This window comes from Oncorhynchus mykiss, chromosome 11 (assembly GCF_057628025.1).
Source record: "Oncorhynchus mykiss isolate SJ-2025 chromosome 11, ASM5762802v1, whole genome shotgun sequence".
Lineage (NCBI taxonomy): Eukaryota > Metazoa > Chordata > Actinopteri > Salmoniformes > Salmonidae > Oncorhynchus > Oncorhynchus mykiss.
This window is the reverse complement of record NC_143032.1, coordinates 63204213-63227092: the sequence shown is the minus strand read 5'-3', so window position 1 is coordinate 63227092 and position 22880 is coordinate 63204213. Positions and strand designations below refer to the sequence as shown.

At 42.7% G+C, this 22880-nt stretch overlaps 1 protein-coding gene across 2 annotated transcripts in view; it reads left to right on the top strand.

Annotated features, from left to right (window-relative positions):
- The window catches only part of LOC110536152 (SET-binding protein), an 81201-nt gene extending 75196 nt beyond the window's left edge, over positions 1 to 6005 (top strand). For both annotated transcript variants that reach the window (XM_021621736.3, XM_090190869.1), the window contains exon 6: positions 1168 to 6005. In XM_021621736.3, the coding sequence (XP_021477411.3) occupies positions 1168 to 1637 (470 nt within the window). In that variant the 3' untranslated portion in view covers positions 1638 to 6005. The remainder of the gene's footprint in view (positions 1 to 1167) is intronic.
- The last annotated feature ends 16875 nt before the right edge of the window (positions 6006 to 22880 follow it).

Sequence of the window (22880 nt, the reverse complement as noted above, 5' to 3'; positions counted from 1 at the left end):
GAAATACTGAGAAACCACACTGAATAGGAGAGAATGAGGTAGAGAGAGGAAGAGAGCAGGCGCGTTTAAAGGCGGCTCTTTTTGGGCCTGTTGTGTCTGATTGTGCTATTCCTCCATTTTGGCTTTGGTTTAATCTGGGAACACTGCCCAGAGAAGAGGGGGTGGGGCTGTGAGAGGAGGTAGGAGCTAGAGAGGGAGAGAAGATCTGAATTGCATACTCCTCACATCCTCTATCCTCGTCTCCTTCTCAAAACCCATTGAACGAGGAAGCCAGAAGTCCTTCCCAGACAGCAAGAGCGAGATAGGGGAGAGAGAAAGAGCTGTGTGTATGAAGGGCAAAGTTCCCAGTTCATCAGCACGAAGGAAACAATATGGCTCCAGTTTCCTCTGCTCAGCCAATCTTATGCTGAATTTGTGTGTATGTGTGCCTGCTTGTGTGTGCATTTGTGTTATTATCTGTGGTGCGTGTGTGTGTGTCTGGCCTGTTTGCCAGCCGGTGCTCCAGATGTGTAGAAACACTGTTGTATAGCGACACATTTAATGGCTGGACACATTTCTGTGGGTTTCCTGCTAGCAGAATGGAAGCTCCTCTCTCTCACACTATTCATCATTCTCTTTCTCTCTGTCTCTCTCACTATCCATCTCTATCTCCTCTCTTTAGCACAGGATGGAATCTCTACTTCTGTTTCAGCTGCAAGGCAAGCCTGAATAAGGCGGAAATTAGCAGGAAGGAGCTCGAACAAAAACCCAAATATTTCAATGAGCAGCAATCTGGGCTTTTTGTTGGTATTCAAGACAATTCTTTCTTGGTAGCATTGTCTTGTGAACCCCCTAATTTAGCTTTTGTTTCATTCACTGTTAAACGGCTGATATATGTCTTGTAACCCCACTCTTCTCCATCTTACATTGTCAAAGTGCGGCCACACATCTAACTCTCTCCTCTGTCTCTCCTCTTTCTGTCTGTCTCGCTCTCTCTTTCTGTTTGTCTCTCTCTCGTTCTCTCTGTCTTTCTCGCTCTCTCTCGGTCTCTATCGCTCTCTCTCTCTCCTTGTCTCTCTGTCTCTCGCTCTCTGTCTGTCTCGGTCTCTCTCTCTGTCTCTCGCTCTCTCTGTCTCGGTCTCTCTGTCTCTCTATCTGTTGCTCTCTCTGTCTCGGTCTCTCTCTCAGGTGTTCCAGGTAAGAGGAGATATAAGCGTCATGAGGTGGAACAGATCCACGGTGAGGTCAGGAGGATGTGTTCTCTCAACAATCAGAGGAGCTTTGAGCACGTGCAGAAGATCCTGCGTGTGAAGCGTCTCCAGCGCCAGGCCAAGACCGGTAACAACGTTGTCAAAAGGCGACCTGGTCGCCCCCGGAAACACCCCATTGATGAATTTGAACCCAACAATTACGGGAGCGACATAGGGAGGGGCTTCGGGATGCCGGTGCTGGAGAGGTGTGTGGACCTACCGGGCAAGCGGAGCTTAAGACCAAGTCCCGCCCCACAGCCTCTGGAGTTTTCCAATCACGACTCAATCTCAGTGGCTATTGAGACGGTAGTTCACAGAGCACGTTCTCTGGCGCCCCCACTGACCAGAGGAGGGAAACGCAGGGGTAGACCCAGGAAGGAAGAGGGAGGGGATATGGCGTTTCATTAGCTAATCAGTCAGCAGGACAGTTGCAGATACAGATGAGCTCTGACCTATCAGAGAGCTGGTGAGAGGAGCTAACACTGGCCTTAGCAGCCAAAACGGACGTCAATTCTGGGACCTCTGTGCACTTTGACCTATTGGCCTGTCTGTTTCTCTTCTATGATTGGATGTAAGGAGTGTGTAAGGAGAGTAACATTAGAAGAGCAACAGTGTTGCACTTCTGAAGACGGACAATGACACTTACCATACATGTATGTGAAACAATGATGCGTATGGTACTTTAATATGATACTGTATGGTACTTTATGGTACAATATCTGATACTATATGGCACTATTTGATAAGGTACTGTATGATACTATGGTACTATACAGTATGAAATACAATGGTACTTTATGATAGTCTTTATCTGAATGTGGCATTAGCCACACCTTTACCAGCAGACGGGGGGTGGTGATTGGTTAATATGATATTGTGCAGCTCTGCTTAGTTTTGCCCCCCCCCCCCCCTGCCGCAGAGATACTATAAAGGCAATATGCTGTACTGAGCCTCCCTGGCCTTTACAGCTATGATCTAACTGTACATAGGAACATACTCCACTTTTACCCGCCTTTTACCCCGCAGAATACAGTCCATTTACATGTACTGGCTACTCATATCAAACTGAAATGTTGTACCATAGTCCATAAACGTTGGGATTGTGGTTTTATAACCAAAAATAGACCTGGATGTGACTCAGGACATGTTTGTTTTCAGGCTGAAGGAACCACATCTATTCATTCATTTATTCTGTGTATATAAGAAGGTCATCACATACATGGGAATATCAGGGGTGTTTGGTGAAACCTTAAAGGTCAACTTTGGGCAAAAACACAAAGATAACGGCTTTTCACTGTATAACTGATCAATGCTCCATCATACCAGGTCATTTAATGCAACAACAAAAAATATATAGATAAGATATTTGGCTAAAGAAGTGCCATTTCCTACCGATCTCTACAGCTTCTGTCCAAAAACAAATCCTGTGAAATGACTTCTACACATGGAGGAGATACTGGCTAGCTACAGTGGCTAGCTTAGCTAACAAACTAGCTACGTCGGTCGCAGCGTAAGAACAGAATGACACGTCGATGATCCACCAAACCACCAACACCCCATTTCTGTTTGAAAATTGAGAAAGAGGCGAGGTTGGACCATTTTTTTGTTCCCAATGTCGACCTTTAAAGATGGTTTTCATTTGCTATCTAAACATACACTTTCATTTAATCAAAGTCAACACTTACATGCTTGTTCTAGCCTTACGATTTGGCCTTGACTTCATTGGTGGACATCCATTCAGAAACGTGCTTTAATGTAAACTATTTGAATATGCAGGATGCTCAGCCAATGGCGTCAAACCTAAGCCCAAGCCTGAGATTTGATTGGACAGTAAAGATGGAGGAGGACTAATGATCAGTGTGTGGTACTCTGATGGTTTCTATCTGAGTAGTGGTAGGAAAACAACATGAGTAGTGGTAGAAAAACAACAATTAAGTATTGGAATAGGGAACCAAAGCCTCAGAGTTATATGTGTTTCACAGACTTGTCAGACAGGTGTGGGGTTGTCAGTGTTCTCATTCTGCAGCTAAACACACAGGACATTAGATGTTAGCTAGCTAGAATGTTTTCAGTATTTCATAAAATAGCAGTAGGTACGTATTTCATTGGGACCTATGTCTAATGTAAACTTGGGAAGCCTCTCCTCTCTCTGTGAGGGTCTTGTCAGCTCCAGCAGTTCTGCACGTGCCTTATGTTTGTTTCTTAAACCATCACATCTCATTCTGTGGGAATAAAAAATGGCAGAGAAGTCACTGAGATTGAAACCACGTACTAATGATTGTGCATTTTCGACACGTGTGTCTTAGCCACCACAACACGGGCACTACCTATGTCCCTTTGCAGCCATACGTACAACAGGCCTGATTCCATTTAAGGTTTCACGCCCCTTATGCTCATCCCTGGCTCTTTGGATTGAACAGATAAAAGAGCTCTGTGAAGCACTCTATTAGAGAGAAAGGTGGATCCATCACCATGCAGTCTTTTCATATCTGAGCTGTGAGGAGCAGAGGTGGTAGGAGCCAGGGAAAGTGGACTTGAATCTAAATGGAACCAGGCCCCCCGGGCTGTGGGCGGGCAGGCTGTGCCAGGGGAGTTCTGGTGGGAACCATGCTGTCTTACGTAGTTGTTTGCTATGCATCAGGTCTGGCCTGAGCTGTCTGAGGAGTCCACCCTTCCACATAGACAAATAAGTGTCTTATTTACCCAATAAAACATGCAGTCATGTATCCAGAAGTGTGAATAATATCAGTAATAATTTGTAAAGCGTTGTGCAGAAGGTGACTATCATTTCATGTCAACTTTAGTGACTGCAGCTCCCTGCAGTGCTGCCTTAATCAGAAGTCAAGCTCCAGTTGTGAAGTGTTTATCTGTTGTAAATAGTCTGTTCTGTTGTGTACTGCCTGCATGGATACAAACTGGCCTCAGCTACATGTGATGGCATATCCCCTCAGACCAACCTAAGCCCATCCTAGAACACAGACCCATCTTAGTCAACATTAGACATTAGAACCAGCAATACCCCTTTAGTCAGTCTCTATCCATCAATTAGAAAAGTCATCAAACAGTCATAGCAAGGTTAAGATCCCAGGACCTGTGCCAGCCTATGATAATGACTCTTGTTGCACTTCAGCCAAGACCAAGAACCCCCATTGGCTAGCAGCTATACTCCCCTCAGCCAATGGGTGCCTAGTGCAGAAGTGCGTGTGTGTGTGTGTGTGTGTGTGTGTGTGTGTGTGTGCACAGAGGGCATTACCAAACCACGTACTCAGACCACGTGCTCAGAGGGCATTACCAAATATACACCTGTCCTTGTCAGTGTGTGTGTCAGTTCTAGGCCACTTAGAGAGAACAGAGACTGAACTGGATCTCATAACCAAACTACACCTTTCACAGGAGGCCTGGATCTCTCTAACCGGGTCTAGGGTCTGGGTGTCTGAGTGTGGTCTAGTGGTAGTCTAGGTTTGGTATAAGGGGTCTAGATGTGGTATAGTTGCGGTCTAAGGGGTCTATAGACTTCAAGCTTGGCAGCTCAGTATTCCATGGTTGGTCTCTGATGTTGGAGTTAAGCCACTGGGATCTGTCTGTTTCTCTACCAGCCGATGTTCCGGTGCCTTCTACAGCTGACTAGTATTGTCCTGATCCTCTGCTTAACTACACACAGAGACCGACCGCATGGTCCAGTACGGTCAAGGTGGGTGTTACGGTCCCTGTTGTGTACTGGATTCTGTATTCACTCTGGTCCAGCTGTGTGGCTGGTATGATTACAAGTAGAAGTTTCCCTTAACCACAGATCCAGGATCAGATCACCCAACCCTAAATCATAACTTTCATTATCAGGGGGATGAAAGAACATCTGGTCCTGGATCAGTGGTTAGGGGAGAGTTCGACCCCTCCACAACAGTCTGACTAGTCCAATACAGCTACTGGAGCTGAATCATACTGTATGCATCTCAAATCACTCCCTACACCCTAAGTAGTGTACTACTACAGAAGACTATATGGAAAATATGGAGTTATGTGAGAAGCAGCCACAGTCTCTACTAATATGTGTAGTCATTAACATATATGTTATGTTCCTACGCTATATTGTTGTTCAACGCTGAACATGCAGATGAAGGGTCGATGAGGAAACCAATAAATGTACTTTGCAAGAGCACAAAGTGAGCTCTTAACTGTGTTGGCATATTTGAGTTGGTATACATAGTGTATTTGAACCTTTTTACTAGAGTGGGTTTTCTTTTATTTGCATGCTCCACTTGATTGTATTCATCAATATTTTAGACGAGCGGAGAAGTTGACTTTCAGTTGAATTTGGAGCAAGACTTGTACATTGTTTGATATGTTTCTTTTTGTAATGGATTTTTAATTCATAAAGCAGTTTTGTACATTGTATGAATTTAAAAAAAAAATGCAAATATTTGACATATAGAAATAAGTAAATACTTAGATGGGCATGCATATGCATATATCCTTCTTAGTATGTATGTGTAAATGTGCACATATTTTGTATTTGCCTTCGCTCATATACAGATATATGTCATATGCACATATACATGCAATATATATGTATATCCATGTCTGCTGGCATGCTTCTGGTCATGTTTACCTATCATGATCTTGTAGTCTATTTTTTTTATTTCTTTTCTCTGAGGAAAAGCTTGTTCTTTTGCTACCGTTTTCCTGGCTGGCAGCATTGGGCACTTATTAAGATGAAATACAGTTGAACTTGTTCATGTTATTCATTGTGTGAAATAATAAATGAATTTATTGAAAGCTGATGATGTCATTGATATGTTTGTTCTGACCTCTTATTGAGGTAACCTTCCACAGGGGGACATCGGTGTGTGTTCCAAGTGCACCCTGTTCCCTATATAGTCTACTACTTTTGACCAGTTCTCTGCGTGCGTGCGTGTTAGATGGCTGCAGTAAGCTGTGCAATGCTGCAGAGACCTACAACTCTGTCACACTTACACACACACATACATACACACACATTTTCTCACATATATCCTTCTTAGTATGTATGTGTAAATGTCACGTTATTTTCACACTCTACTAGCTTGCAGAGGATCACACACGCACATACACACACACACACACAGTCTCACACTTACATTTTACTCTCACACCTGCATTACAACACACACACACGCATTATGTCCTCGCTATTAGCATAACCTACAGAGTAGATACCCTCTACTTTCGCCCTCTGTTAGTTCATCAAGAGCTGTAGGCTGGGCTGCAGGCCACTTTGTGATTGGTGTAGGCTAAGAGGGAAGTGCCTTACCATTGGCCGCTGCCACCTTGTAAAATTCTCCTGTTGCCATGGTTGCAGTGTGAACTGCCCAAATGTGTGTCTGTGCATTTGGTGTAGTGCTGGAAATGTTGGAACCGGTGTTATTGCGCTAAAATCATTCCTCTTTGATGGAACTCTGGAATGTAGTGCTGTCACATTTAAATCTCCCCTCAGGAGCCCATGTTTGACTGATCACAATGCACTCCTCTTTACCCTAGGGGTCAGGCACCTAACACATTTAAAGTATCAAATCATAACTCTACCAGCAGATCAATAACACATATAGCTCACCAACTCAACAATGAGTCTTTTTTTCGTAACATATGAAGTGATTTCTAGCATTGCCATCTATTGACTACCACAACTCTCTCCACATATCTAATCTGTCTTTATGAAAGGTTACAGGGTGAACAGACAGATGTACTAAACATTTGCGTATCTTTTAGAACTGAAAAGTGAAGGTCAAAACACCATAATGATATACTCCATCACCACAGACTGTTGAAGTCTGGTCAGTACTGGGAGTTGGGCCTGTTCTCTAGCAGAGTGCATCGTAAATGGCACCCTATTCTGTATATAGTGCACTACTGTTGACCAAAGCCCTAAAGGACCTGGTCAAAAATAGTGCACTATATAAGGAATCACAGGAGGTTGGTGGCACCTTAATTGGGGAGAACGAGCTTGTGGTAATGACTGGAGCGGAATAGGTGGAACCGTATCAAGTAAATCTATGACATGGTTTCAATATGTTTGATGTCATTCCATTGGTTTTGTTCCAGACATTACTATGAGCCATTCCCCTTTTGACTCTGGCTTTCCAGTTCTATGGTCCACACAGCAGAGAGACTGGAGATGACCTCTGGTGGTAAGAAATTGAACTATACCCTGAACATCACTGTCCACCAGGCAGATCGCTCAATATTGACTTTGAAATTGGACGTCTGTCCATGTCCTGAGGACATCAGGAATGCTTTCAAAACTGGCCACAATAGGCAACATTGAGCGCTATCAAAATCAAGTAGTCTTGGGCTTTGCTAAGGTTTGGTGGATAATCCCATGACTCTGGATCCGAGGTCACATATTCAATCCCAGGGGTAGACACTAATGATCTTTTTTTTGTTATAACCCTATCCCTTAACCCTTAACTATTCGGAAATGAATGCCTAAACGTAATGTTTTAACTGTATCCAAAACCTTTACCCTTAACTTCCAAATTTGACATTTGGAGAAAAGGAAAGATGCTGAGCAGGAGGAGTCAACCTAGGGTGTGAAAAAACATAGGATTGGTGAAAGTAATGTGGTGGATGCTCACTGTGGAGCGATCTGCTTTTACCTGTCCTGTTCTGATCTGGAGCTGGAGCTGATCTGCTCTGCATAGTGATGGCTACTGTTGCCATGGTGACAGCATGACTCATGGCAGTTTGGTGAGTGTAGTCGTCTTTTTGGTGTGTGTGCACGTGCATGTGTGTGTTGTGCATTTGTTGAGCCTTCATGAGCAGATCCATTTAAATTATATTAGTAGAATACTTCATTTTCTCTCTCTCTCTCTCTGTCCCCACATGCTTCAAGATGGCCACCATTGTTCCTGTACCCAAGAAGGCAAAGGTGAACTTAATGACTATCGCCCTGTAGCACTCACCTCTGTCATCATGAAGTGCTTTGAGAGACTAGTCAAGGATCATATAACCTCTACCTTACCTGCCACGCTAGACCCACTTCAATTTGCTTACCACCCCAATAGATGCACAGACAATGCAATCGCCATCACTCTGCACACTGCCCTATCCCATCTGGACAAGAGGGATACCTACGTAAGAATGCTGTTTATTGACTATTGCTCAGCATTCAACACCATAGTACCTGCCAAGCTCATCATTAAGCTCGAGGCCCTGGGTCTGAACCCCACCCTGTGCAACTGGGTCCTCAACAGTGGGGCCCCACAAGGGTACATTCACCCATGACTGCGTGGCCAAGCATGATCAACCACCTGAGCCACTGCCTGTTTACCCTGCTATCATCCAGAAGGCGAGGTCAGTACAAGTACATCAAAGCTGGGACTGAGAGACTGATAAACAGCTTCTATCTCAAGGCCATCAGACTGTTAAACAGCCATCACATTAGAGGCTGCTGCCTACAGGCATAGCCTAGGAATCACTGGCCACTTTAAGGAATGGAACACTAGTCACTTAATAATGTTTACATATCTTGCATTACTCATCTCATATGTATATACTGTTTTCTATACTATTCGTCTGTATCTTAGTCCGTTCCGCTCTGACATCGCTCGTCCATATGTATATAGTCTTAATTCATTCCTACTTACATTTGTGTGTATTGGGTATATGTTGTGTAATTTGTTAGGTATTACTTGTTAGAGATTACTGCACTGTCGGAGCTAGAAGCACAAGCATTTCACTACACCCGTAACAACATCTGCTAAAACCGTGGATGTGACCAATAACATTTGATTTGATCATTTTGGTTATTGGCCCAATGCTCTTAACTGGTAGGCTACCTGCTGCCCATCTGAGCCAAATTTCATCATCTGCTTGCATGCGCCTCCCCTATATTAAAGTGTTTTGCTACTTCCCTGCACTACGCTTTTCCATGTACTAACTTTTACTATACCACAGGTCAGTATAGTCTAACGGTCTATCCTGCCCTCTACCCACCATTCATAGTGACAATAGTGGTAGGTGGATTGTTTGTCCAGATCTGCAATAGGCTAACTAGCAATACATACAGTGCATTCGGAAAGTACTCAGACCCCTTGACGTTTTCCACATTTTGTTATATTACAGCCTTATTCTAAAATAGTTTTTTTCCTCATCGATCTACATGCAATACCCCATAATGACAAAGAAATTCTGTTTTTGGGAAATTTGTGCAAATGTATAAAAAATGTAAAACGGAAATATCGCATTTGCATATTGAAGGTTTTCAGACCCTTTACTCTGTACTTTGTTGAAGCACCTTTGGCAGCGATTACATCCTCGAGTCTTCTTGGGTATGACGATACAAGCTTGGCACACCTGTATATGGGGAGTTTCTCCCATTCTTCTCGGCAGATCCTCTCAAGCGCTGTCAAGTCTGAATTCCTGAGCACTCTGGAGCAGGTTTTCATTAAGAATCTCTCTGTACTTTGCTCCGTTCATCTTTCCCTCGATCCTGACTAGTCTCCCAGTCCCTGCCGCTGAAAAACATCCCCACAGTATGATGCTGCCACCACCATTCTTCCCCTTAGGGATAGTGCCAGGTTTCCTCCATACATGACGCTTGGCATTCAGGCCAAAGAGTTCAATCTTGGTTTCATTTGAGCAGATAATCTTGTTTCTCATGGTTTGAGAGTCTTTAGGAGCCTTTTGGCAAACTCCAAGTGGGCTGTCATGTGCCTTTTACTGAGGATTGGCTTCTGTCTGGCCACTCTACCATAAAGGCCTGATTGTTGGAGTGCTGCAGAGATGGATGTCCTTCTGGAAGGTTATCTTATCTCAACAGAGGAACTCTGGAGCTCTGTCAGAGTGACCAACGGGTTCTTGGTCACCTCCTGACCAAGGCCCTTCTCCCCCGGGCGGCCAGCTCTAGGAAGAGTCTTGGTGGTTCCAAACGTCTTCCATTTAAGAGTGATGGAGGCCACTGTGTTTTTGGGGACCTTCAATGCTGCAGACATTTTTTGGTACCCTTCCCCAGATCTGTATCTCGACACAATCCTGTCTTGGAGCTCTACAGACAATTCCTTCAACCTCATGGCTTGGTTTTTGCTCTGACGTGCACTGCCAACTGAGGGACCTTTTATAGAAAGCTGTGTGCCTTTCCAAATCCTGTCCAATCAATTGCCACAGGAGAAATCCAATCAAGTTTTAGAAACATCTCATGGATGATCAATGCAAAAAAGATTCCATTGACATGACAAAATGTGGAAAAAGTCAAAGGGTCTGAATCCGAAGGCACTGACAAAGCATTCAAACTGCATCAATTTTCCATATGAATCGACAAGAACAAATAGGAATAGCTTCGGACAGTCCAGGAACATCATGAAAGAACAGTGAATACATGGAACTCAGCTCAAAAACTCCCCTATTGATATTGTTTAGGGGAAATGCAACTATCCTACCTAGACTATAGTAGCCTACAATGTAATGAATAATTGCATTATTGTTTTCAATTGTCCAAAATCCGACTCTGGCTGCAGTAGAAATGTTGTTTGAATGTCGTTTCAATTGGATCCGTTGTTGGTCTACTCTTGACAGTTGATATGGTCTAGAAAGGAACAGTAGCAGCCAGTCTGGCTGCATTTTTACTTCTGATACTGAATGCGCTGTATGTTTTGAATTCTCATTCTCCCAAGTCGTCCTATAATAATGTGGCCAGATATGCTCCAAGCAGGCCCAGTTACGGGCATGATACAGTAGCACAGAATGCCGTGTGGTGAAACACCGCTTCCCATTAATTTGAATGGAAGGTAAACGGCGAGACGCGGAGAGGGCGGTGGACCTTTGGGCGATGTGAAGGTGGTGTGGGAGGCGATTAAAAATATGTACTTTTTCCCAACCTTATGTAAATCACCAGCGGCGACCGCTGGGCAATGACCAATCATATCGAGTGGTTCCCATGACGAATTTGACGCTATGCAACCCAAGGATGGAGACTTTCTTCAGCAAAGATGGCTGACAAAAATACAAGGATGGAAGCAAAGTGATTTATAACATCATAACGAATCATACAAAAAATGTACAGTTGACAGGAATATGTTAGTTAATGTAGAGACAATTTTTTTTAAATCATAGTTAATTTAAATTGCGATTTAACAAGTTCGGTGACTAGCTAACATGGGTTATGGGTTATGTGACATGAGTATGAAATTGTAATTTTGGATGTTTAATGTTTTAGGGGCTCCTGAAACAACCAGCAACCCAGGCTGTCGTCTTGTGAAACAGTGGATGTAAAGAAACTAGCTAGCTAAAATATTTACTGCAAATCCAATGTACAATTTTGTAAACTTGCCTTGCTGATATTTTCCATGCAATGCAGCTAGATGAAATAACGTAGCTAGCTATGTTCTTGCTTATTGTGCAGGGGAGGATTAAAAATACCTGTATGATGTGTAGCTAGCTATCTAGCCAATCTGCGTATGGACCAAAACGTTTGGTAAACATATTTGTTCAGAACCTAGCTAGGAACCTTAGCTATCATAGCCAGTTGTATAAACTTCAAAGCCGTCTGAATTACATTAATGAAGCCTATGGATTGAGTAGAATATAACTTTGTGCCAAGGATGCAAGTCATACAGTTGAAGTCGGAAGTTTACATACACTTAGGTTGGAGTCATTAAAACTTGGTTTTCAACAACTCTACAAATTACTTGTTAACAAACTATAGTTTTGGCAAGTCAGTTAGGACATCAACTTTGTGCATGACACAAGGAATTTTTCCAACAATTGTTTAGACTGATAATTTCACTTATAATTTACAATTCCAGTGGGTCAGAAGTTTACATACACTAAGCTGACTGTGCCTTTTAAACAGCTTGGAAAATTCTAGAAAATTATGTCATGGCTTTAGAAGCTTCTGATAGGCTAATTGACATCATTTGAGTCAATTGGAGATGCACCTGTGGATGTATTTCAAGGCCTACCTTCAAACTCAGTGCCTCTTTGCTTGACATCATGGGAAAATCAAAAGAAATCAGCCAAGACCTCTGAAAAAAATTGTACACCTCCACAAGTCTGGTTCATCCTTGGGAGCAATTTCCAAATGCCTGAAGGTACCACGTTCATCTGTACAAACAATAGTACGCAAGTATAAACACCATGGGGCCACTCAGCGGCCCTACCACTCAGGAAGGAGACGCGTTCTGTCTCCTAGAGCTGAACGTACTTTGGTGGCGAAAGTGCAAATCAATCCCAGAACAGCAGCAAAGGACCCTGTGAAGATGCTGAAGGCAACAGGTACAAAAGTATCTATATCCACAGTAAAACAAGTCATATATCGTCATTACCTGAATGGCCGCTCAGCAAGGAAGCGGCCTTTCAGCGCCAAAACCTCCATAAAAAAGCCAGACTACAGTTTGCAACTGCACATGGCTTGCATGCTGAGAAACACCATCCCAACTGTGAAGCACGGGGGTGACAGCATCATGTTGTGGGGGTGCTTTGCTGCAGGAGGGACTAGGGCACTTTACAAAATAGATGGCATCATGAGGGAGGAAAATTATGTGGATATATTGAAGCAACATCTTAAGATATCAGTTAAAGCTTGGTCGCAAATGGGTCTTCCAAACGGACAATGACCCCAAGCATACTTCTAAAGCTGTGGCTTCCGACTTCAACTGTATTGCCTGATGTTAACCATGCCTTGAACAAAAGAGATCTTAGAAGACCAATTAAGAATTGTTGACTTGCATAACGCTGGAAAGGGTTACAAAAGTATCTCTAAAAGCCTTGATGAACATCAGTCCACGGTAAGACAAATTGTCTATAAATGGAGTAAGTTCAGCACTCTTGCTACTCTCCCTAGGAGTGGCCGTAATTGAAAGATGACTGCAAGAGCACAGCGAAGAATGCTCAATTAGGTTAAGAAGAATCCTAGAGTGTCAGCTAAAGACTTACAGAAATCTCTGGAACATGTTAACATCTGTGATGATGAGTCTACGATACATTAAACAAGAATGGTGTTCATGGGGGAACACCACGGAAGAAGCCACTGCTGTCCAAAATAAAAATTGTGGCACGTCTGAACTTTGCAAAAGTGCACCTGGATGTTCCACAGTGCTATTGGCAAAATATTCTGTGGACAATGAAACTACAGTTGAGTTGTTTACAAGGAACACACAACACTGTGTGTGGAGCAAAAGCACACCAACATCAAAACCTCATCCCTACTGTAAAGTATGGTGGAGGGAGCATCATGGTTTGGAGCTGCTTTGCTGCCTCAGGACCTGGACAGCATGCTATCGTCAACGGAAAAATCAATTCCCAAGTTCATCAAGACATTTTGCAGGAGAATCTGTCTGCCATTTGAAGCTCAACAGAAGTTGGGTGATGCAACAGGACAACAACCCAAAACACAGAAGTAAATCAACAACAGAATGGCTTCAACAGAAGAAAATATGCCTTCTGGAGTGGTCCAGTTAGAGTCCTGACCTCATCCCAATTGAGATGCTGTGGCATGACCTCAGAGCGGGTCACACCAGACATCCCAAGCACATTGCTGGACTGAAACAGTTTTGTAAAGAGGAATGGTCCAAAATTCTGCCTGACCGTTGTGCAGGTCTGATCTGCAACTACAGAAAACATTTGGTTGAGGTTATTGCTGCCAAAGGAGGGTCAAACAGTTATTGAATCCAAGGGTTCACATACATTTCCCACTATGCACTGTGAATGTTACGCAGTGTGTTCAATAAAGACATGAAAGCATATTGTTTGTGTTATTATTTTAAACAGACTGTGCTTGTCTATTGTTGTGACTTAGATGACGATCAGATCACATCTTATCACCAATTTATGCAGAAATCCAGGTAATTCCAAAGGGTTCACATACTTTTTCTTGACACTGTATGTATTACAATTATATACTTCAACAGTGTTTAGCAATCTTGGTCCTGAGACATCAATGGTTATACATTGTAACTATGCAATAGACTAGAAACATGATTTAACTAGTTAAAGGCTGACTTGTAGTTAATATATACAGAAATATAAAAACAATGAAACAGTGCACTACATTTCCTATTCATCATGTAAATAAATACTCTATAACCAGTTCATCTCAATATCTAATTTCCTTCATCTGCATTGTTCTGATAAACACAGGATAGATGTAGTATTTCATCATTCATTTCAACCAGTAGAGAATGTGAAACGCTTAATTGAAAGAAGTTCATTATCCAAGTGTTATGAATACATAATACATGCATTATAACTATAATTGTAATATATTATAAATACAAGTTCAATATGTACTTCGCTGCATTATAAAAACGGAGGAAAAAAGCGGAGACGCAAGAGAGGTGTAAAAGACAAAGAGAAAGCGGTAAGAACAGAGGAGCAGCGAAGGCAGCACAGTGCTGCCCTAATATTCTCTCAGTTCATCATAATTACATAGTGTCTATAGGGGTGTCTCCTAACCAGCTTGGGCTCCCAGTCGGCCCGAAGGTTATCTTAAGAGCGGGTGAGGTGGCGATGACGGGACTGGGGGTTGGCATCCTCTCTCACATCAAAACATACCTGCAGACGAGAGACAGATGGATAGAGAGAGAGCATGATTAAGCCTTGTATTTTTTTTATTCTAACACCCTCAGTCATCATAATCATCAGGAGGTGAAATGCAAAACTGACCTTGACTCATTAACTCTGGGACTACTGCATCTCTATCTGTATTTTGATGTAAAGCGTCTTTAATAATAATTCCTGTTGACTCGACCAAGTGACCTCACACCTCTGATCATGCTGTGCCCTCTATGTAGCCAGTTCAGATGTGGGAGGGGTTCCCCGACACAGCTGATATAACCTAGAGGACTTAGTGAGAAGGGGAGAGAGGGATGAAGTGAAGAAGAGACTGTTATTGAGAAAATAAGGTAGTTAGAGACTGTTCAACAGGAATCTGTGTGTGTGGTCTCACCTGGTGTCCACACTAAGTAAGCTACAGAGTACTTTATGCTGAAAAACATGCAGACACACGAGGACAAACAATATAGCATAGTTATAGAAATAATTAAGTGTTTTACTATTCTCCATGGTTGACCATCTTGCCTATACTTTGAAGGTGGAATGAGTCACAGTTATGCACCTGAGCCTGCACAACACAATCCCTCAATCAGATTGATACATGAGTGTGTGGGTTATAGGGTGTCTAATTGCTCTACATCAATATGGGTGACTTAAAATAGCCTGTTTTGTTTTTGTACAGACCTCACACCCTTACCTAAACAGCACACAAATCAAAGAGACAGAAACTGCGAATTGAATAACTGCAGTTGACATAGCAAAGTAAATGGAAGAATGCTCTTATTGCAATGTGAATGGCTCTTAAAAAGAGCCTTTGGTTGTGCATAGTGTAGTCTATGGTGTTGCCAGGGAACAGCACCCTCTTCGAAGAAGTAGGAGGGGAAGATCTCCCACACACGGATTGCCTCTCTTACTCCTTTGTTAGACCCCATCCTTTAAACATCCTGCAGAGCAGCAGACTTCTCCTCTGGCACACAGCGGCGAGCTGCAGATCCCCTCCTGATCCTCGTGTCCATCCTCATGAAGTTATGCAGGACACAGGTAGCCTTCACATGCCTGAATTCCTCCAGGAGGCAGTCCCAGATGGCCTTGGTCACCCAACCTTGCAGTGCCCTACACAATATCTGTAGGCAATCGTTTTGAATGAATCTCCAGTTACAAGGTACCTGTAGGAATATGGAAGATAATGTAATTATTAGACTTTTACATCACCAGGTCATTGTGGATTACCAAAGTATAATATCCCTTATAACAAATCATGATAACATTGGATTTATAGGTGCATGTGTAGCATATGACAATGACAGGATCATATCAAGGATAGCGTCACAAATGAGTACATAAATACCACTTGAAGCTTGATGAGTTGATCATTTGAATCAGCTGTGCAGTGCTAAGGCAAAAACAGAAATGTGCACCTCTTTGAGCCCCCAGGACCAGGACTGAGAACACTGCTCTTCATATGTAGACAGGCTTTCATAGCTCTCTATATCTGAGGACAGACAACCTCACAACAGACTTAATTTCTTCAAATTACACCGCACTGAATATTATGTTACTATTATCTCCGTCCTCACTTCAAGGGACTGGAACTACACAAAAGTACCTGCTCACTTTGACAGTTGGGGCTGCTATGCTTGCTATGCTTTCACTCTCCTCCATGGCTGTTAGCTAGCTACCTACAAATGCATATAGTTTTTTTTTACAGTGATAAATACATCAAGATAGCTAGCTAATATGAAGTTAGGTAGCTGGTGATATTTAATTAACTTAGCCAGGTAGCTGGTGATATTTAATTAACTTAGCCAGCTATCTATACAGTACGTAAAGTTAGTTAGATAGCTAGCTAACTACGTTAGCAGCTCATTTGAATTAGCCTGCACTGTATATTTTTTTATTTCACCTTTTATTTAACCAGGTAAGCTAGTTGAGAAAAATGGCTCATTTTCAACTGCGACCTGGCCAAGATAAAGCAAAGCAGTGTGACAGAAACAACAACACAGAGTTACACATGGAATAAACAAGCGTACAGTCAATAACACAATAGAAAAAAAGAAAGTCTACATACAGTGTGTGCAAATGGCATGAGGAGGCAAGACAATAAATAGGCCATAGTAGCAAAGTAATTACAATTTAGCAGGCAGATTAACACTGGAGTGATAGATGAGCAGATGATGTCGAGCAGATGATGGTGTGTAAGTTGTGATACTGGTGTGCAAAAGAGCAGCAAAGTAAATAAAAACAATATGGGGATGAGGTAGGTAGATTGGGTGGGCTATTTACAGATGGCCTATCTACAGCTGAAGCGATCGGTTAGTTTAAAGTTAGTGAGGGAAATGTAAGTCTCCAGCTTCAGCGATATTTGCAATTCGTTCCAGTCACTGGCAGCAGAGAACTGGAAGGAAAGGCGACCAAAGGAGGTGTTGGCTTTGGGGTGACCAGTGAGATATACGTGCTGGAGCGCTTGCTACAGGTGGGTGTTGTTATCGTGACCAGTGAGCTGAGATAAGGCGGCGCTTTACCTAGCATAGACTTATAGATGACCTAGAGCCAGTGGGTCTGGCGACGAATATGTAGCGAGGGCCAGCCGACTAGAGCATACAGGTCACAGTGGTGGGTGGTATAAGGCACTTTGGTAACAAAACGGATGGCACTGTGATAGACTACATCCAATTTGCTGAGTAGAGTATTGGAAGCTATTTTGTAGATGACATCGCCGAAGTCGAGGATCGGTAGGATATTCAGTTTTACTAGGGTAAGTTTGGCGGCGTGAGTGAAGGAGGCTATGATATCAATACTATGATATAACACATATGAAATCATGTAGTAACCCAAAAAGTGTTAAACAAATCAAAATATATATTACATTTGAGATTCTTCAAAGTAGCCAACCTTGACAGCCTTGATGACAGCTTTGCACACTATTGGCATTCTCTCAACCAGCTTCATGAGGTAGTCACCTGGAATTGTCACCTGCATTTCAATTAACAGGTGTGCCTTTATTTGTGGAATTTCTTTCCTTCTTAATGCATTTGAGCCAATCAGTTGTGTTGTGATAAGGTAGGGGGGTATACAGAAGAAGGTCCTATTTGGTAAAAGACCAAGTCCATATTATGGCAAGAACAGCTCAAATAAGCAAAGAAACGACAGCCCATCATTACTTTAAGACATGAAGTCAGTCAATCTGGAACATTTCTGGAACTTTGAAAGTTTCTTCAAGTGCAGTCGCAAAAACCATCATGGTGAAACTAGCTCCCATGAGGACTGCCACAGGAATGGAAGACCCAGAGTTACCTCTGCTGCAGAGGACAAGTTCATTAGAGTTAACTGCACCACAGATTGCAGCCCAAATAAATACTTCACAGAGTTCAAGTAACAGACACACCTCAGCATCAACTGTTTAGAGGAGACTGCGTGAATCAGGCCTTCATGGTCAAAATGCTGCAAAGAAACCACTACTAAAGGACACCAATAATAAGAAGAGACTTGCTTGGGCCAAGAAACACGAGCAATGGACATTAGACCGGTGGAAATCTGTCCTTTGGTCTGATGAGGCCAAATTTGAGATTTTTGGTTCCAACCACCGTGAACGGATGATCTCCATATGTGTGGTTCCCACCATGAAGCATAGAGGAGGCGGTGTGGGGGTGTGGGGGTGCTTTGCTGTTGACAGTGTCTGTGATTTATTTAGAATTCAAGGCACACTTAACCAGCATGGCTACCACAGCATTCTGCAGCGATACGCCATCCCATCTGGTTTGCGCTTAGTGGGACTATCATTTTTTTTACCACCAGGACAATGGCCCAAAACACGCCTCCAGGCTGTGTAAGGGCTATTTGACCAAGACGGAGGGTGATTGAGTGCTATCAGATGACCTGGCCTCCACAATCACCCGATCTCAACCAAATTGAGAGGTTTGGGATGAGTTGGACCGCAGAGTAAAGGAAAAGCAGCCAACAAGTGCACATCATATGTGGGAACTCCCTCAAGACTGTTGGAAAAGCATTCCTCATGAAGCTGCTTGAGAGAATGCCAAGAATGTGCAAAGCTGTCATCAAGGCAAAGGGTGGCTACTTCGAAGAATCTAAAATATATTGTTTTGGTTACTACATGACTCCATATGTGTTATTTCATAGTTTTGATGTCTTCACTATTATTCTTAAATGTAGAAAATAGTACAAAGAAGGAAAAACCCTTGAATGAGGGGGTGTGTTAACTTTTGACTGGTACAGTACATGTTTTTTTTTCTTTTACTGACAAATTAAAATCAACCAGTCAAATCAATCCAAACTGTGCAGCCGCTATGTGATGAATGGAAAGAAAGATATGTTACAAAACACCTGTTACAAAAGTTTAATGACATTCAGGAGATTGACAACCCAAGCCTTCAATACTGGGTAACCCTGCAAGGTACGGAGGAATGACTTGTAGGCTTGTTTGTCGAGATTGACATAGTCTATTTATTGTGGTGATGAAAACACTATCCATGATATCGAAGTGCTCGAAGTCGGTATGCTTTGTTTATTCGTTGTGTGGTTCATTGGTACAGAAAACTGTTGGTGTTGCATATATTTTACATAACTATAAATATGGCATCAAAATGTTGAAAATCTGAATCCCCTAGCTGTTCATTGTCTGCAACCGGCTCTGATCGTGAAGTAATGAAACCGGCAGGGAGAGTGACAGGCAGGGAGAGTGACAGGCAGGGAGAGTGACAGGCAGGGAGAGTGACAGGCAGGGAGAGTGACAGGCAGGGAGAGTGACAGGCAGGGAGAGTGACAGGCAGGGAGAGCAAACTCTCAACCTTCTGTCCCGGAAGCCCTGCTGGCATAGACTGCATGCTTAAGTGGCAAATTCAATATCCACATTTTTATTAACATAGGGTCACTACAGTTATTTTTATTTGTGGGCTTAAACGTTATTTTGAGTCAATTCTACTAGGAGGTCGGTGTTCAATTTATTTTACAGTAGAAGGGAAGGGTCATGTGAAAATATAGAGCCCAACAGTGGAGGTGTCATAATACCTATAAAACCTAGAGGTCAAACAGGGAAATGATTCCACCGTTCGTTTTTACCATAGGAATTTTAGAAACACTTAAAACGAGTTGTGTTTCATGTAGGCTTACCGTGGCATGACGATTTGATAACCATGTAAATCTCTTTTGGACAAGGTGACTTTTGCCAATATTTTCTGCTCTACTTCCTCTCAGATTCGAAAATTCTAATAGCATCAAAGTAGACATCATGCAGGACTACAAATCCCTGCAAGCTCCTGCATGTCATCTCTAGCTGACACCTTTGCTAACAGGTATTGTGTCAATTTAAAACTTCCACAAGACAGTTCTCAGAATTCTCAATTAATAATAATGTCTTAATTTCTAAATGTAGATGGTTGATCCAGAGATTCTTACCTTTGCCTCGATTCGGCAGTCTGGTCCAGATCATCATAGCGTTTTAAGTTCATTATGACAGCTGAAGAATTGTAACATTTACCTGCGATTTGCAGCTAACTCTGCAAATAGTACTGCTGGGTGATTTGCTAAAATGTTTATCTTTAATTTACAATCTGTAGAAACTGAGACATAAAAGGTTCAGAACTTTTGTGAAATATCACAGCAGCATTAAAAAATATATGGCAAATAGAAATCAAAAGTGGATGGTGTTCAGAGATAGATGGGAGGGGTTGAGGGAAGGTGAAGTATGGGACTGGATGGTGTTCAGAGATAGATGGGAGGGGTTGAGGGTAGGTGAAGTATGGGACTGGATGGTGTTCAGAGATAGATAGGAGGGGTTGAGGGTAGGTGAAGTATGGGACTGGATGGTGTTCAGAGATAGATGGGAGGGGTTGAGGGTAGGTGAAGTATGGGACTGGATGGTGTTCAGATATAGATAGGAGGGGTTTGAGGGTAGGTGAAGTATGGGACTGGATGGTGTTCAGATATAGATAGGAGGGGTTGAGGGAAGGTGAAGTATGGGACTAAAAACAAACAAAAGATAACTATTGTAAAATAGACTGCGCCCATAAAATGTATATAGTATGTATAAGCTGGAAGTAGAAGCCCAAGTCCATTAGTTTAGTACAATTAGGGGAGGGAGGGTTAGGCGAAAATAATAAAGGAAAATATACAGTGCCTTGCGAAAGTATTCGGCCCCCTTGAACTTTGCGACCTTTTGCCACATTTCAGGCTTCAAACATAAAGATATAAAACTGTCTTTTTACGTGAAGAATCAACAACAAGTGGGACACAATCATGAAGTGGAACGACATTTATTGGATATTTCAAACTTTTTTAACAAATCAAAAACTGAAAAATTGGGCGTGCAAAATTATTCAGTCCCTTTACTTTCAGTGCAGCAAACTCTCTCCAGAAGTTCAGTGAGGATCTCTGAATGATCCAATGTTGACCTAAATGACTAATGATGATAAATACAATCCACCTGTGTGTAATCAAGTCTCCGTATGAATGCACCTGCACTGTGATAGTTTCAGAGGTCCGTTAAAAGCGCAGAGAGCATCATGAAGAACAAGGAACACACCAGGCAGGTCCGAGATACTGTTGTGAAGAAGTTTAAAGCCGGATTTGGATACAAAAAGATTTCCCAAGCTTTAAACATCCCAAGGAGCACTGTGCAAGCGATAATATTGAAATGGAAGGAGTATCAGACCACTGCAAATCTACCAAGACCTGGCCGTCCCTCTAAACTTTCAGCTCATACAAGGAGAAGACTGATCAGAGATGCAGCCAAGAGGCCCATGATCACTCTGGATGAACTGCAGAGATCTACAGCTGAGGTGGGAGACTCTGTCCATAGGACAACAATCAGTCGTATATTGCACAAATCTGGCCTTTATGGAAGAGTGGCAAGAAGAAAGCCATTTCTTAAAGATATCCATAAAAAGTGTTGTTTAAAGTTTGCCACAAGCCACCTGGGAGACACACCAAACATGTGGAAGAAGGTGCTGTGGTCAGATGAAACCAAAATTGAACTTTTTGGCAACAATGCAAAACGTTATGTTTGGCGTAAAAGCAACACAGCTCATCACCCTGAACACACCATGCCCACTGTCAAACATGGTGGTGGCAGCATCATGGTTTGGGCCTGCTTTTCTTCAGCAGGGACAGGGAAGATGGTTAAAATTGATGGGAAGATGGATGGAGCCAAATACAGGACCATTCTGGAAGAAAACCTGATGGAGACCTGAGACTGGGACGAAGATTTGTCTTCCAACAAGACAATGATCCAAAACATAAAGCAAAATCTACAATGGAATGGTTCAAAAATAAACATATCCAGGTGTTAGAATGCACTGTATATATTTACCCCCAAAATATATGGGGGACTGGAAATGATGCAGACAATTATGTTGATGGAAGCCACAACCTCTCTGCAATATTAAAGTGAATGCTTGAACTGAAGCCTAACCTAAAAAATGTGGAGTTAATGCCTGAACATAAACACTTCGAAATTTGACATTTGAGAAACATGGATTAACGTCTAATCAAATCAGATGTTATTTGTCACATGTATGGGGGGGGGGGGGGCTGTTCAGTTGCCATTTGATTAGCTGTTCTGGAGTCTTATGGCTTGGGGGTAGAAGCTGTTAAGAAGCCTCTTGGACCTAGACTTGGCGCTCCTGTACCGCTTGCCATGCGGTAGCAGAGAGAACAGTCTATGACTTGAGTGGCTGGAGTCTTTGACAATTTTTAGGGCCTTCCTCTGACACTGCCTGGTATAGAGGTCCTCGATGGCAGGAAGCTTGACCCCGGCGATTTACTGGGCGTACGCACTACCCCCTGCAGTGCCTTGCGGTCGGAGGCCGAGCAGTTGCCATACCAGGGAGTGATGCAACCCGTCAGGATGCTCTCGATGATGCAGCTGTAAAACCTTTTGAGGATCTGAGGACCCATACCAAATCTTTTCAGTCTCCTGAGAGGGAATAGGTTTTGCTGTGCCCGCTTCGCAACTGTCTTGGTATGTTTGGACCATAGTTTGTTTGGGTTAGGGTTAGTTTGTTGGTGATGTGGACGCCAAGGAACTTGAAGCTCTCAACCTGCTCCACTAAAACCCTAACGATTAGTTTTTAATGTTCCGTTGGTAGGATATACGTGCTTTCAGTTCGTCCAATT